The sequence below is a fragment of the Cryptomeria japonica genome, chromosome 4 (genome assembly GCF_030272615.1).
Source record: "Cryptomeria japonica chromosome 4, Sugi_1.0, whole genome shotgun sequence".
Lineage (NCBI taxonomy): Eukaryota > Viridiplantae > Streptophyta > Pinopsida > Cupressales > Cupressaceae > Cryptomeria > Cryptomeria japonica.
In genome coordinates this window covers 360,000,501-360,018,290 of record NC_081408.1, presented here as the reverse complement: position 1 = coordinate 360,018,290, position 17,790 = coordinate 360,000,501, and the positions used below count along the sequence as shown (strand labels likewise).

Genomic DNA, 17,790 nt, shown 5'->3' with positions numbered 1-17,790 from the left:
CTATAGTTTCATTTGAAATCTAATTCTTATACTGTTATGCTGTTATACATCTTTTCAAAACTAGTTTTTCAAGTACGATATGTATATATATGAGCAACACCCCCCCGCCGCTGTCCCCCCGCCATCCCCAAATTTAGGCCCTTGGTCCCCCCGTCCCGGAAACGCGTCCCCCTCGTCCCGCCGTCCCCAACGCCCGTGGAACACTGATGTAAACTGATTAGTGGGTACACAACCCTTTCTAGGGTCAATGTCCCAGACAATTTCTCTGCGGTTGCTACCCACGATGGTAGCGCTTAAGCAAAGGCTCAAGATGGCCTATTGCTTGTGGCCTAAAACAACTAGATCCTAATTCTTATCATGAGCGTCACCCTTGACTAATTGCCAATCGACAATAATTCTTCGAGATTAAATCAATTTCATAAAAGCATTTCACTCATCATCCCTATAGGGGTTTACTATGGTTTAACTCAGCAGATGAAAGATCATTTTAGAATTATCTTATTAAATTATCGATCCAAGGGGGATTACCCGCCCCTTGGATTTTAACTTCCAAGTGTCCCTTATTACTCCCCGACGATTTATAGGGGCGATGCCACATACGCCGTTGATACGATTTTATTAGGCATTAAGTGCAGTAGTTCAACACGGCGACATTACTCGTAAGCATGACCCAGAGGCACTGTATATACTGAACGCTGCTAGGTTTTGGTTTTCCAACTTCCTTTGTTTAGTTTTCTTAACTAAGAGCTTATGAAAACATCATGCTCGAAATATAATCATGAAATGAATGTACATAACTAGACATTGCAAAGTTTAATTAATTGAACAACTACTTGATGAATTACATGGAATAAAAACCATAACTAAAATTATTTATTATTCAAAACTTGAAATATAACTTGCATATTAATAATTAAACGTGTAACTTGCATGGAGATGGAAACACCAATAAATGAAATCAATGTAAAGAATTTGTATGAGGCGAAGGTAGTGTAAGTTACATGCAAGAATATTGCTTATAAAGTCACTAGTCCCAAAAATAGGATTAACTTCAAATCATATTAATATGGATTTAATTGCTAAGCGAATCATATTAATATGAATTAATTTGCTAAATGCCAACCAAGTGCCCCAATGGATCTTAAATAGATTGAATAATTCTAATTATAAAATCTAATACAATATAATTCACAGTCGTAAAATTTACTAAAGATAAATTAATTGTAAATTTACTAGACATAGTTTAATTATGAATTCAATTATTCATATAATTTTCTAAGTTAAACTACTAACTTAAAATTTATAGCAATTCCTAAATCGCAATTTATTGTATATATAAAAAACTAATTAAATAACAAATTTCTTTCTTTTTTATATTTTAAAAAAAACTAAAAAAAACAATAAATTCGAATTTTGTTTAATGGCACTGGGGAGTGGGAAGGGGCCCACGGGTCCCATCATCACTGCGGGCCTGTGGGCGCAGACCCGCAGTGATGAGGGGACCGCCGTGGTCCCCCCCACTACCCTGCGGCCACTGCCGTAGCAGTGACCGCAGGTTAGTGGAGGGTACCACTAGGTACCCCCCCCCAACTTGCGACATTAACTCCGCCCGTCCCCTCCCTGCAGCGGCCCTCAAACCTATGCGAATTCATTTCGCCGTACGATTTCGCATACTGTGTTGCATCGATTTTTTTTTTAATATATATATATTTTTTAACGATAATTTAAATACTATATATATATATAGAGATATAGTTTCCAATTTTAATTTATTTAAGCACATAGAGTAGTATTTAACCATTATATGAGAGATAAAATATTAATGTAACCAATAAGGATTTATTTATAGGAGTGAATAACACAGAGGGTTATTCACAGAGAGATTTATACCTCAGTTTCAACTATTATTCCCAGAGAGAAGTACATAACCAGACATAAAAATATTAATGAATCCAAATGAGAATAACACAGAGGATTATTCACAGAGAAATCTATTCCTCCATTTCAACTAATATTCACAGAGAGAAATATATAACCAGATAAAAAATTTATTTATGAAATCAAATGAGATCAAGGATTTATTCACAGGGATGAATAACATATAGGATTATTCACAGAGAGAAGTATATAACCAGATAAAAATATTAATGAAATCAAATAAAGATTTATTCGTAGGGATGAATAACACAGAAGATTATTCACAGAGAGAAATGGATACATGAGATTCATATTTTATTGTCAGGCATTTTCTATAGGGAAGTAAGATTTTAATGTAAGAAAGGAATTGCATTTAAGTTTCCAATCCAGTAATGAATTTGAGAGAAGGAAAGCAAGAACTGATATTTTCTAAGAAATTTAAACAAATAATAGAGCTATGCAAGCAAGATCTGATATTTCTTCTCTAAGGAAAAATTAAACAATAAGTAAGCTATCTTTTCAATATTATCACAAAGGAAAATTTTATAAAGGAAGATCTAGAAGCTATATTTTGGATAATACCATTTTCTCATATGGGAATGTGAAATAACAAGAAGAGAACCTGGATTATTTGAAGTTCGATGTTGAATCCAACCTTCTAGCTATCCTCCTTAGAATCTTCCTTGCCACTTGAGAGAAATCTTTCAAACAATAACTTAACAATCCTGCAACAAAAATGAGACTACCAAAGAAGATCCTACTTAAAAACTTGGAAATTTTTCTTCAAAACAAAATCAACTCCTTTCTTTGAAACTTGCATACAATTTTATAAGAAAAATCCCTCCATTCCACTATCTAGAAAATTTAATTAAAAAGGAGATTCTTTTCCAATATTGGACTCGTGCAAATTGATTAAACTTAGTGGGGGAGTTACATGCAAGGTGGTGGAGATTCCTCTAGAAGCTTCTTATTCTTCCTATAACATGTGCCATGATTGGGAGTGGAAAATAAATAAATAAAAATAATGCCTTTTGAATTATATTCTCCAAGTGTGTGTGTGTGTGTTCATTTTATTCTTTTATAACATTTATACAATCGTTTTAAGTAGTTTAACCAAAAACATAATAGATTTGCATTTAAATCTAAAGGTGATAAAGGAGGGTTGTGACAAAACTCTACCATCCACTAGGCTTACCTATATCTTTTCACTAAATTTGCTAATCAAATCTCATTTGGGGGACTAAGACAAATTCGCATGAGCTAAGGCACTTATAAAATAAATTAATTAATTTCTTTCATGCCTTCAAAATCAAAATTTTCCACACTTTGGCACATAACACATTTTTTATGTGTTTATTACCAAGTCGGCCTAGTGGCAAAATGAGGTGAGCACCCTATAAAGGAAAGGTGTATTTTGGTTTTTTCTAATTCATTCATTCATTCTTCTTATGCGAATTGGAAGAGCAGATTTAGAGGTGCGAAATTGAGCAGATTTAGGAGAATTTCCAGATTTTGAAAAATACTTGGAAGCTGGTTGAAGGCAAACTTCTTGCTTGAAGGCTGATTGAAGGCTGGCTGGAAGCTGATTGAAGGTTAAGTCATCAAAAGAGAGGACCTGAAATTCAGATCAAAGACCTCTTATTCAGCAAATTTCCATTTTCCTTTATCCATTTTTTCAAGGTTGATAGCTAAAAATCAGGGAGGAGGTATGTATAATCAGATTTTTGAAGGCATGTTGAAGATTTGATTTAATTTTCTATATCAATCCTTTGTGAGGTTAAGTCTTGCATAATCTGATTTAATTCATAAATAATATCAATTTGAAAATTCATAATTCTAAGGATTTATCACATTATTTTCAAATTGTAAACTTTTTATTTCCTTGAAAGGTCTCAAATCTCCTATTTTAAGATATCATGCTCAAACCTAACTTAAGTGTTTCTTGTAGGTATCAAATGATGACCCCCAAGACCAATGGATCCACTACCCGGTAGGCTCTCATCAAGGAGGATCAGAAGAATGTTGATTTGGAGACCAAGATCGTGTCTAAGTGGAGCAATATCGAAGACACCAATCTAGGAAACTTCAATGTGAAGAAGTTTCGGGAAGCGCCCTACATCGGCAAGCCGTTGCCTGTTGCCAAGAGGATAATTGAGAGTGGCATCATCAAGGCTGCAGGTTTCCCTCCTGCAGTCAAGTGTCACGAGTTGATGATTGAATGTGCCCGACACTATGATTCACATTCAAGGATGATCGTAGCCAAGGATAGAACTATCTTAGCATACCTTTCAGAGGAAGCTATAAGTGAAGCTTTTCATCTCCCGGAGCAGAGAGACATGATCTACAAAAGTTTGGAAGGAGCTAGGTCTATCTACGAGGATGATCCTGATTCCTGTTTGAACTTCATCAACAAGAATTGGTTACTCAAGAGTAGACCTCTCTTGAACAAGATTCCCAATACGTCGCACAGAATTGATTTCCAAGAAGAATTCAAGGACTTGATAACCATGCTCAATCGGGTCACTGGTGCCTCTCAATCTTTCTTCTTCGACAAGTGGATGTTCTTCTTCATACAAGTGATCGTCCAAGGAAAGGGAATGGTCAATTGGGCTAGTATCATTAGCAACAATCTAGACGTGCAGTTGAGGAGGCTAACCCCTACTAAGTCATTTCACATGAATTCATATGTTATATATTCCCTAATCAGGAATTTTGAGTATGCAGGGCTACCTCATAGAGGGGTAGTTGGGAGAGGACCCGGAGAAATAAGGGCTTGTGATTCTTATGTTCAACTGCATCATCCGCCAAGGAATGACTACAAGCTAATCAATGACACCTTCACGATGTATATACCAGGACATTGCAAGGAGTGATTCACAATCGACCGTCTCTGGAAGCGTAGGAGCTCGTGAAGAAGCATGGTGCATGTTTCATCCAGTTTCCAAAATTCACCTACATCAGGGTTCATGGATGTCCTTTACCTCCCTACATGTTGCCGAGATATCCTACAGATAGAATAATACTACTGGAAGTGACTAGACAGTTGGCAGCTTATGCTAAAGCATCAAGGCATAAGCACGGAAATGGTATCCCTGTAGCCATTCTACTAGGGAATTCAATTGAAGTGTGTCCTAATTCTCAAGCCGCGGAGGATGCAGAGAAGGAGTTATCTTTATATTCATTCACATCTTTTGCCTCAGGGGAGAATTTCGACCCTCATAGTCAAACATGAGTTCCAAGTAGAGGATTTGGATGAATGTTCAGGACGATATAGAGGTGAAAAGAAAGATGCATTCCAGATTACCCTTGGATCTCATCAAGAAATGTAAAGTCTACAGAGTAGCTGATCAAGCCCAGGACAGTGGTAGGTATCTCCAATCTTCCTGTGAGAAGGAGGATAAAGAGGTGAAGAAAGATTGGAACGAGCCCGAAGTTGCAGACTTAAGAGCATTGATGGATCCCGTTTTATCCTGCACTCGCAGATGGGTGGATGTACAACATCAAAAGTTGAAAGAGCAGAATGTATCTATGACATTCACCCTGGAAACAAGAACAGAGGAAGGAGAAACAAGTGTGAGTGAGAATACTTCTCATTCCAAGGGATCAAAGAGAAAAGGACCTGAGAAGAGAGAACCTTCCAAGAAAAAGCAAAAAGTGAATCCTGATTGTCCACCGAGTACATCTTCTAGGCATGAAAAAGAAACAAATCAAAGAGAAGATAAAAGACAGATAGTGTATGAGATTGATGATTCTATGAAATCCATGGTGCAGAATGATAAACAAGGTAAAGGACAAACACCTCAGCATTCATCAAGTCAATCTCTCCAGGCCGGGGCTAATGAGCAACAAGAAGGAAGGAATGATGATGAAGCAACATCCCCCTTCAGAGAAGATAGACCTCTTCCTAAGGAAATACAAGTGAGGGAAAGAAAGTCTTCTATTCCAGATTGGCTAAAAGAAAGACTGACAAGGGTAGTTGTGGTCGAAGAGGAAGAACAAGTGTTCGACTTGGAAAGTCTCATAGGAAGTTCCCATGAAGAGATCGAAAAGAAGAAGGCTACAAAGATGTCAAAGGTAATTAGAGATGAATCAGGATCCAGAAAGATACAACTAGCTACACTAGTAGTGGACAAGTATGAGGATGAGATTCTAGTAGAGGAATATGATCTAGAGACATTTGATTTTGGTCCAATTACCTCCGAGCAGGCCATGGAAGAAGCAACCAATTCAGTGAGAGCACTTAATGACAAACTCAAGGAAGAAATGGAAAAGAATAAGAAGCTAGAAAGAGAGGTTGGTGCTTGGAGAAATTATTTTGGTCATCTTAGTCAACCATTGAGGCGATAGGATCCAACAATATCACCTTTGCATGCACTTCCTCCCGAATCTGTAAATGAGGCAGAAAGGATGAAGAACTTAGCCCAACTCATGAGTTCTTGGATTGATGAATCTTACAAGGTCGCCATTGAATTTGCAACGAGGATGATGAAGACAATCCATCGGGCTATCTAGGTCCTTGAGATCATTCATAGTCTATTGGTAACTGTAGATACATTCGCTCACACTAGAGATGTTGTCATCCCGGTCTTGCAAGTGATAAGGAGGACGCCGAGACAGATTTTAGCACAAGAGAAGATAATGGATGGAGGGACCCATAGCCTCCTGCAGTGGTCAACTTTGCTCTAGATGAAGGAAGTTCTTTTCGAAGACATCAACACCAGATGCAGTCGAATTGAAGGCACCATCCACCCAATTCAAGACAAGGTGTTTGATGTATTGTGTACGATCCTTGACAGAAGGATTGAGATCGAGACAGATGTGGATGTCCAAGAGTTGGAAGACAGGATCAAGACCATATTCTGCAAAGAAGAGAGCATGGTCACAGAGGAGCATCAAGGTCAGATGTATGCTACTATGTTCTTGATTGAGAAAACAAAAGAGCTAGAACTTGGATGGGAGAAGACCCTTCTCACATCTTTTGATCAAGTCCTCCACTTGGAAGAACGAATGAAGAATCTTCCTGAGATTCCCATTGTTGAGATTGGGGCGATTACATCCAGATTCATCGAATATGCTAGAAAAGAGCATAGGAAAGGGAACAAACTCCTAGATGAAAAGTTGTTATGAGATCATGTGGCAACTTTATTCCTATTGGGCTATGTCTCCTCGTTATTTGTGTCAATTCCTATTGGCTAGGGATTGATAATGTTTATCTAAATGGGGAATTTTTTTGTAACAAACCCTAATTAGGGTTTAGGTGTCAAAATCTCAGTCGTTGATCTTCTTTTGATCCGGGCCATTCATTGTATTTGAGGGTGCTATATAAGCCCTCACTCATTTCATTTCAAGGAGTTAAGAGAGAGAGAGAGAGTTAGAATTTAAAGTTTAATATTGTCAGCAGCAGAGAAATAAGTAGTGAAGAGAGAAAGTTGAACAATTTTTGTTTTATTTGGCTATGAGATCAATGAAATATTGAAGTTATGGTGCTTTATTGCTATCCTTGTGGCTATTTTCATGGTTGTTTATCTTCTTGAATCACTCTTAGTAGAGATAACATTTAAGTTTTAAGATTGAAGGACGAATGTTGTGCTTGATATTCGGTAAAACTCATAATCCAAACCACTAGCTCCTTACTGATTGTAAGTAAGCCCTGTGTGGTCAACTGGAGGCATTAAGATTGTTTGAAAGTTCAATCATTGTTGTGGTATTGATATGTATCTTACTGATAGTATCTATCCTATTGATGATTTGAAAACTATTGAATCCCCTTAGAAGATCGCACCAATTCCAGTGGAGTTGTAATCTTTTGGCAATACTGAAATTGGTAGAGTTCTATCAAGACCAATCATCACTGAGTCATTCTTAGGATTAGTTTAAGTATAACCTCCTTAAAACCTTTATCTTTTGACCTTTTTTGAAACATCAGTTAGTATTAGGAGAATCTTGTTCCCTCATTTGAAAAGTAGTTGCACGAACAAGCTTTCCCTGAAAGTATGTAAGGCCCCTTGAAAAACAGTAAACACAACGACCACTGGTGCTTATCCACGAGTAGAGATCCTACATAACAGAACCTTGAAGTTTCTCCGATTGATCCTTCTACGACATCTTCAGCATTCGGGAGCTTTATTCAAGAGAGGATAAGATACCTCTGGGTATTTTATTCTGTGTTTGGTCGTGTACAAAAGACACATCAACAGGTTGCTAGGCAAATCTTTCGGTATTTGAGTCTAGATAAGAGTGATGAAGCATGTGCCACTTATTTCAAATCATTCCTTGATGCTTGGTGTATCGGCTCGGTATCCCTTGCTATCAGTTCAGTTAAGTAGGGTTATTCCTCTGATAAGAGGAAAAAGGAGATTGTGTCTTCTAGTTCCCTTGTTTCTAAGAGGCAAAAGAAGGATCAGAAAGAAAGACATCATTGAATTGGATGATCCAAAATCTCCTATTGTCAGAGAGGCGCTAGTTGTTGCTGAGCCTGATGATGATGAGCCTGATTTATTGAATGTTATTGATAGTGAAGATGGAATAAGGAAACTTGGAACAATTTGGCTTACTTCTGTTGAATTAGATAGGATTGAGAAATTATTGATTGATCATTTGCTCCGGAACAACATTAAAATTGAAGATATTAGTGATGAGCTTCCGGAATTCCTGTTTGAGTTGATTAAAGAGCAATTAAGTGGGCAATCTGAAGTTGGAATTGATAATATGCAGAGTTTGCTAGAGAATTGCAGTGATGTACATAGGACATTATCCAAATGCATAAAAGATATAAGAAATTGTATAAATGATGCTAGCAGAATCTTCAAATATTGTTTACAGTGGTCGACAACTTTGGCAAATCTTTCAGAAGAAGAGCAATTGAGTTTTTTTGTTTAAGATGATATGTAATTTTTGACATTCGTTTTTGTTATTTCTCTTCCGTTTTTTCATCAAAGACACCCTTTGTCCTTGATGTCAAAAGGGGAGTAAGGTGTGGGGGAGGAGTAAGGTTTAGAGAAGGAGCAAGAAATATGAGGTATATGAGTAAGGGAGAGTTTTGGAGTTTTATGCAAATTATTCCTTTTTGAGATGTTTGCCATCAATGACACAGGGGGCAATTGTTAGATTTGTGTGAACGTTGTTATTGTTTTCATTGATGTCAAACCCGGTAATTTGGTTAGGACCGAATGTGGCATATTGAGCAGCAGTGGATGTTAAGTATATGATGTTGTGATGGAAGATAGGTATGTATGTGATGTGAAGCAGCATGGAATGTATGATCTTTTGGAGTCATTTTCGGAGGTGACTGAAAATCTTATGTTTTTCTTATTATGGTTTGTGTTTAGTTTCGGTATTGGTTATGTTACACTATGAATTCTATAGTCTGAAACATGTGGCATTCGTATCTCGAAGTTAATTTGATTATGCTTGGAAGTTGTGCTTATGGATCTGTTTCTATGGGTCCGGTGAGTTCTTGTTTGTCTTGGTATCTGTGACGTATGTTTTGGTTAAGGAAGTATGTAGATGAATTGTGTAGGAGTTTGATGAAGGTCGACTTGGTTACCCTGTTTTAGTCGAGACATATTTTGGTAATGTGTTGATTCGAGCAGATATATCACTGTATAAATCTTTTGTGCTTGGCTGACATATTATCTCGGTGTATGTGCTTACCAGTATAAAAATAGATATAGAAGCTATGTGGAATAAGAGAGAGAGGAAATTTGATGAGTGGATAGAAGGCAAGTGTGTATGTGCGAGTGGCAGAGTTGTGAGTAGCAGTGGTGTGGTAATCCTTTACCGGATTTGCTGCAGGCAGTTGGATTGGTGAACAGTGTTAGGTGTTGCAGTAATCCTTTACTGGATTTTTAACAAGTAATTGTGATTAGTAATTGTGCAGAGATCCTTTACTAGATTTGTTGTGAGTTGTTATCTGAGCTTTCATTGGAATTGACTTCATGCATTTGGAGATGCACCTTTCTTCAGTTCATCCTTTTCTATTGCAGTGAGCATTTTGGCAGTGAGCCATAGTTCGCTTTTTTATATTCTAGTAGTGATCCACCCCTTTGTAAACACCATATAACTAGTTATATTATCTTGAGAGTTAACTTTCTCCTTGGTTTTTCCCATTTGGGTTTTCTATGTACAAAAGTCTGTTGTTCATCTTGTGAGTGTTTTGGTTACTTATTCTGCAATTGCTTTTTCATGTTGATAAGATTAATTGATGTGATTAAATTCTTAATAAAAGTTCGAAAGTGTGGGAGTACTGATTCACCCCCCCCCCCCCCCCTAAGAGTACTCTAGTCCATTCAACTATTTCAACAATTGGTATCAAAACTTAACCACTTGAGGTAGATCCTGATCCGATGGCACACAAATTATCTATCCCTATCTTTGAAGGATTTGACTATAGCTTCTGGAAAGTGAAAGTGAGAGGTTATATGGTCTCTTTGGGTTACAAAACTTGGAAGGCAATGGAGACTAAGTATTTACAATCATTAAATGGTCTTACTACTCCGGATAAGATTCAAGCCTATGAAGAAAATGAAAAAGAAAGGTATGCTATCTTTAGTGCATTATCGAAGACTGAATTGGCAAAAGCTATTTCTTTGAATACTGCTTATGAAGTTTGAGAAAAGCTAAAAGAATTCTATGAAGGAAATGAGAGTTAAATTATCAAAGAGGTTGACAGCTAAGTGAAGGTATGAAAAATTGAAGATGGAAGAAGAAGAAGATATAGTAAGCTACTTTCAGAAGGTTGACAACGCAATGAATGAAATCAGAGAACTTGGAGGCACCAACAAATACAAAGGTATGTTACCCTTTAAATGCTTTAGATGTGGAAAGATTGGTCATATAGCTACTAGATGTCCGGAAAAGGGAACAAGACAGAGGTTTAGGGAAAATAAAGGAAAGTTCAATAAGAAAGCCTATTATGTTAAGGATGATGCGTGCATTTTAGATGATGACATAGATTATGAAGAAGGTGACTGTTTGTTTTTGGTTAAAAAGAATGCACCTAGGATTGATATTTCTAAGACTGTTGCTACTGCATTACATGCTACAAGAGAGAAAGACAGAAAAGATAATCCACCACCGAAACACAGTTTGCACTGCCAAAATTGCTTCCGGTAACTTTCTGCCACATATACTTCACATCTCAAATGGATTTTTCCTTTCAGTCTCGCCAATATTCACAACTTGCCATGCTAACTCATTCGGATCATACACATATATATACTGTCTTCGAGAAACATGATCTTCTAGGTCGGCCAAGACAGAGATCTAAAATAGGTCAACACTAAACATTCCGGTGGTGGAAAGGAATGAGAAGTAGACCACATCACAACGCTCTTTGAACAAATCAACATGTTACATCCATCACCAATGTTGGACCCAAAACACCATGCACACGCTACACAAATGCCATTACACAACCTCGACTTCCGGATTAAACCGGACCCAAAAATAACACTTAGTAACAACTGCAACACATATTCTGAAGAACCAAATCTTCTAGCAAATCGCCAAACATCCATCAACATCACATATACCTATCTTCCACTATTGCTCAATATACCACATTTGGACCTAACTAGACCACAAGATTTGACATCAATGACAACATACAACATAATGCTAACAATCTCCCCCTTTGTCATTGATGGCAACATCCATCAAAAAGACAGACATATCAACACACTTTTCCATTTGTCCTTTTTTCAGCCGCAATAACCATTCCGGACTCCTTTTGGATCTCAAACATCTCAAAAAGGAATAATTTGCATAAAACTCCAAAAATCCCCCTTACTCATATATCTCATATTTCTTGCTCTTCCTTTAAATCTTACTCCTCCCCCATACCTCTCTCTCTCTCTCTCTCTCTCTCTCCCTATATATATATATATATATATATATATATATATATGACATTATCCACTTGATCATAAATTGAGTTACATGATTACATTTGAACTCAAGAAAATCACACACATAAACACTACTTGAGACAAAAAACAATAAATCGACAATCCACAAACTGACTAGGTGGAAGAACCAACCCTAAAGACAAGGTGACAACTGACTACATGAACAACTTATCTCTAGGCTCATGGTTTGATGGCAATTGATCTATTCCAAAGTCTGTAGTCCTCTCCTTGATGATACTCTCCCTCCCTCCTGAGGGTGTCATGTATCCTGCAACCACTTGGTTACATAAAAAAACCAGTTAGTCTAATCTTAGCTTCTTAATATCTAAATACTTGGGAATAAACAATATCAAAATAACTTTCTATATTCAATTTTCAATTATTAAGAATTTCCACCACATATGAAAGCAAAAATAATGTCATTGATTAATCGATCTCAAATGCATAATTAATTATAAATCCATATTTGGAAAAGAGGAATGTAACATATTTACTCCCGGACATAGCCAATCTTTTTAATGATTTTTTGAGTTGGTGGATGGAAACGCAATCATGACAAGTTTAAACTCTCCCCTTAAATGGCAAGTTGGCAAGAGTTATCCATATCCAACCCTCATTCCTCATTCTATTTGGCTTCTTGGCTCAGTCTGCAAAATTGGTTGAGGCTTTCATGGACACCCTTGTCAAGTTAATTTCTCCTTGACGTATGCTATCTTTAGTGCATTATCGAAGACAATCACCAATTCATCTTATGTTTGTTACATAAGGTTCCTGATTGTTGTAACCATACAAATCCTAATTGTTATACATAAATGATACACAATTTGGTTAGTGGGTCCCAGATCTGTATAAGATTGTATTGGTGTATTGAGGGGCACTGAATCATACAAGCCTTGTTTTATGAAAGGTATAGAGTTTGACAGAATATTCCTTGGTCTGTTGGCCCTTATGTGAGGAGAAATCACAAGGAAAAATTATCAGTTGCAACCTTGAGTAGGAGCTGCTAAAAAGGTAATCGCAAAGGAGAATTTAAATCAAGAATAATAAACGAAATAGTGGGTGGCCAAAGGAACAATTAATTACTACGATAATATGAAATTGTAATAATAGTCAAGGGATATTTTGAAGAGTTATGACTGTTGAAAAAAATTCTATTTAAAGGAGGCCAAGAAAGGAGAAAGGATCGTCATAGAAAATATGTTTTATATCTGATTTCATTCCTTGTGGGATGTAGAACATGGTTCAGCAAATAGAGGATGAAACTTCTCAAGGCAAAAATTGAAGGACAAAAATTTCTTAATTTCTATAGCTGAGTTAGTAGACGAAAACTCCTAACTTAGGCAAACTTTAGAAATATTTCAAAGATATTTAAGTGAGAGAGAGAGCACTGCACATTGGGGAGAATTACAGTAGAGATAAAAGGATACGTTCTATATTTACAAAGATACATTACAACCTTTAAATACGAAATATATAATAATTGTTAAAATCACAAATTCTATGTTAAAGTTATACTTAAAATTAACTAAGCAACTGTTATTATGAGTTAGAGTTTATTATGCTTAAAGGAAAGAAGAAAAAATAATAAGGGGACATTACATCTTGCCAACGAGGAGATCCAAAAACTAAAACTAAAAAATTATAAAATTTAGACTTTAAACTCTACAAACTATTCAATTTAAATATTCAAGCGATAGAGATCAAATGACAAGTTTAAAACAATAATAATAATTAAATACCTAGCTGCCTGAAATGGAATGGAACGATAAAACCAACATTCATTGATTGAACTCTTTTTTGTATCACGCTTGCCCTTGTTTCAACCCACCCTCTCAAGTGATGGTTGGTAACTTGGAATAGTGTATCAAGATCCATGAACTATAGACCCAATACTAACAATAAGACTACCACTACCGCTGCCACTAATGGTCAAGTGTCTAGGGATGGAGGAATTAAAGAAGAAGAGTGTACATGAATGGTCACCATCGTTTCTTTTCCTTTTCTTATTTCCTTTTGTTGGTCAATTCTTCGTAATTGATTCTGTATCTTGAGCACAACATCAATAGTGCAACATCACACTTTAACATCTTGGCATAGAATATGTGCAAAGGTGATATTTCAGTTGGTTAATGCCACCCCCACTAATTTTCATCTTGCAATGTACACAAAACAACTCCCTTTTCTTTGCCTTTAAGATGGCATGTTTCCAACAAGGGTCCTTTTTAATTGTGACCAACATTATAACATTTTATAAATGTGAAGTACATCGCCATAACAAACAAAAGGCAAAGATGGCATGTTTCCAACAAGGGTCCTTTTTAATTGGGACCAACATTATAACAATCTATACATGTGAAGTACATTTCCATAACAAACAAATTTGCATTTAGGTTTTTTAGATAAACCAAGGTAATAAAATTCAGCAGAAAAACTAAGTTTTCTAACTAAAAATCAGAATGAAAAAGGTTTGTTCATAAAAATAGCTAAGTATAGTTCCACGAATCTAAAATGAAAAATAAAAATAAAAATGTAGAAGGAAAACAAAATTATAAAAAACAAAAACAAAAAAAATTCAAAATGTCAAAATCCCTGTTCAAACTTGCTTCAACATGATGGTGAGCTGCTCCAAATTAATGGTGGGATTTTCCAAAGGCATCATAGGCTCCTTTAGATGCACTAAGTGCTGCTACATACCTCTCAAGTTGTATTCAATCAACATTTGTTGCTTAAGTTGTCTACAGGTTTTTGCTTCAGTGGCATGTGATTTTAGCTCCAATTTTTTCTTTCTTTCTTGTGCTTCCAAATGAAATGAATGTGTTTTGAGAGTGTTAAAGGATAGTTAGGTTTAAGTTTAAAAACTTATTGTTTTTTTAACTTTATTTTTCTGACTCACTAAGATGGTTGAGTCTGAGCGACAGGACTTGTTGGACTCAGCTAGTCTGACTAGATTCATTGAGTATCTATGTCCCAAGTCTTTGGGATTCGTTTCACCTTGTCCGCCTCATGACTTGTTGAGTCTAGGGGAGTCTTGTCAAGTCTTGTATCTCTAATGTGGACATTTCTATTTTCATTATATGGATTGTAGAGTTTTTTAAATTCAAGCATATGATAGAGCTGCCTTAGATGTCCATTTAAATTCAAATCACTTGCTAGTTTTATTGTCATGTTGTTTTTCTATAAAAAACTTAGAATCAATTAGATTGTAACATATTGGTCTACATTAAAAAAATGTAGCTTAGAAGCATTCTTTAGTATAGATACTAATGTGTCCATATTGGTCTAGACTCTACAATGATAATACTCCTTTTCTTTCTGTTTGACTATGGACATTTAGAACGTGATCAATATTTGTTACCCTTCTTATGTACATTTTACTCTTTTTCTTTAGAAGCTTGTATTGTACTATTTGCTAGTTTTTGTTATCTGTTTTGTGCTTGTCTTTTTAGCAACAGAGTTTTGAAGTTTTAGTATAGATAATTGACTGGCATATCTAGCTTATCTAGCTTGTGAGAAAGTTGAGGTTGTTTAAAATGTTAATTCCCTATGCTTTCTTGTACTTCTCCCTGGAAGGCTGCAGAGGAGTGATGACTTTTGTTTTATACAGGTGTGTGCAAATTACAGAGGAGGACATGCTTATACAGTTGAATTCTCAGATGAAGTTACATGAACAGATTGTTGAGGTATGAAACCTTCTAATGGTATATCTAGCATGGGTATATATTATAGTTGAGCTTGTAATCGCAAACCATTTTTTATTGTTGCAGAGTCAAAGGAATTTTCAGTCACAGATGGTAAAGTTTCTACAGGAGATGGAAGTAAAATTAAGTGGCCTACCAAAGGGCAAGATCCCCTTTGCTCATGATTGTGGCAACCCATCAGTTCAGCTTTCAACTGATTACACTTCTAATGTTTCAAATAATCCTGAGCCTTTGGCTTCACATCTGGAGATAACAACAAAAGCTAGTGATGAGTGCATAACATCTCATGGTCTAGTCAGAAATATTCAGTGCATATCACATAAGGGCAACAATGAGGAAAATTCCCATGTTGGGGGCTCTGCCAAAGATTCCTAACACATGGAATTCAAAGGAAAAAGCTTAATCTGCATACATATGTAATGGGTCACATGAAATGCTGATTTGAAATCTTTTATGAAGACAATTAGCAATACTCTCATTTATGATTTGAGGTCCTATGTGTTTTGAGTCTTGACAAGTGAATGTGAGCCATTTCTTTTGATGGCTATAGTGATGCATTGGGAAAGCTTTTGTCAGAATTACAGACTAGTGCAAGTTCAGATTGTAGATTGCTCTGAGTACAATACTGATCTTCATGTATGACAGTGCAAGACTTTAGAGATTTCACAAAGTTGTACATAATAATCTCAATTTCAAAACATTTTACAACCATTTAAAGAACAAGCAATCTATGACATTTGGGAAAACGAAAAATTTTCAACTGGCTGGGAATTTTTACAAGCATAATTTTGACTTTTTGACTTTTTGCTGTTTAATCCTGTTTGTTTCTTGTTTTCTAGCACGAGTTGAGTCAAGGGAGACATCAGACTTCTGGACAGCATGAAACTTACAATGTTTGCAGATATTGTGTGGCATTGTTTGCTTCAAGAAATTTTCCTTTGATCAAAACCAAGCTGGTACTTAGTCATGTGTACTTAAAATTTGGAATTGAGGGTACTCTCTTGAAGTTAGCAATGGTTTTGATCCCTCCAAAGTGATCTGAATTGTAATAAATTGAATATGAAGATGAGAGAGAGGATGTTACAGCAGTTTGTTCCTTGTTCTGTCTCAATGTTCTTGTTTTCAAGAATATTGGTCTTCACTGTGCAAATAAAACTTAGATTGGAGTGTAATGGGTCTGAAAAAAGGAATAAGTATGCTAAAAATGACCGCCTCTGATGTCTTCAAATACTAATGCTCCCTCAAATACTTTAAATAAAAAGATTTGAAAGTTTATGCTTGAAGCAATTAGGATTTGATTTAGCAAGTAGCAGAATGGGTTAGTCAGAAATGTTCTGTAGGTGGCATCTGACAGTTTTAAGATCATGGTAAAAAAATTTCAGCTCTTAATCAATAAAATAAATGTGTTTATTTTTCTTTACCATTTACTGACATTTATTAGGAAGAATAAGATTATTATTCAAACAGGAGTATTAGTGTGTCTGCTCTAGGTATACTGAGAAAGCAATATATACCTTTCATGTATCAGATGCCTTCTGCCAATTCATTCTATTGAAGATTCTGATCAGATAAGTTGATATTATTTATGGCATAACATTAGTTTCTTGCAATGTTATATGCATGGACAAGGATTGCTTTCATATTGCTGAAGGAAAATACATATGTGGCAAATAGTTTTCTTTTTGAGGGATTGAATGATCACACGAAAATGTTTACTACCACAAAATTTGCTTTGGAATTTATGGATGGAAGAATGATGTGAGAAGCTGGGTTTTTCTTCATTTGATCAAAGTCAGATATTAAAGGAGCTTTGCCAGAGTTTTGAATGTCCTCGGGTGCTTTCCTCGCCCTTGCCAGTCCTATTGCCACGCTACATTTATTGTATTCATTTTAGCCTTGGGTTACTGCCCTCGAGGCTGATTGATCTTTAAATGTGCTGAACAGATATTTTGTAGCTGATGTTGCTTCATTTTAGCATAGCGTCCTTCAGGCTGATTTGATCTTTAAATGGTTGAATAGCTGGATTTTGTAGCTAATGCTGCAATTACTGGAAGTGAGAACAATAGAGGCCCCAAAAAAGGTTTGAACTAGAGATGTACTGCAAGTGAAGGGAATTATCTCTGTTGAACAAACATATGTATTGGTACAACTCCCTCAATGCAATATAACTTATCAGGGGCATGAATTGCTTGAAATTGTTAGTTAATATAGTAGAAATTGATGTAATAATAAATAAACCACCCTAATGGTTAACCATTAATTAGCTA

General features: G+C 36.0%; 1 protein-coding gene across 1 annotated transcript in view; it reads left to right on the top strand.

Annotated features, from left to right (window-relative positions):
* Positions 1 to 16,677, top strand: part of LOC131040993 (uncharacterized) — a 133,968-nt gene extending 117,291 nt beyond the window's left edge. Inside the window, exons 9-10 of the mRNA XM_057973970.2 lie at positions 15,430 to 15,505; positions 15,590 to 16,677. Coding sequence (XP_057829953.2) covers positions 15,430 to 15,505; positions 15,590 to 15,898 — 385 coding nt within the window. The 3' untranslated portion in view covers positions 15,899 to 16,677. The remainder of the gene's footprint in view (positions 1 to 15,429; positions 15,506 to 15,589) is intronic.
* The last annotated feature ends 1,113 nt before the right edge of the window (positions 16,678 to 17,790 follow it).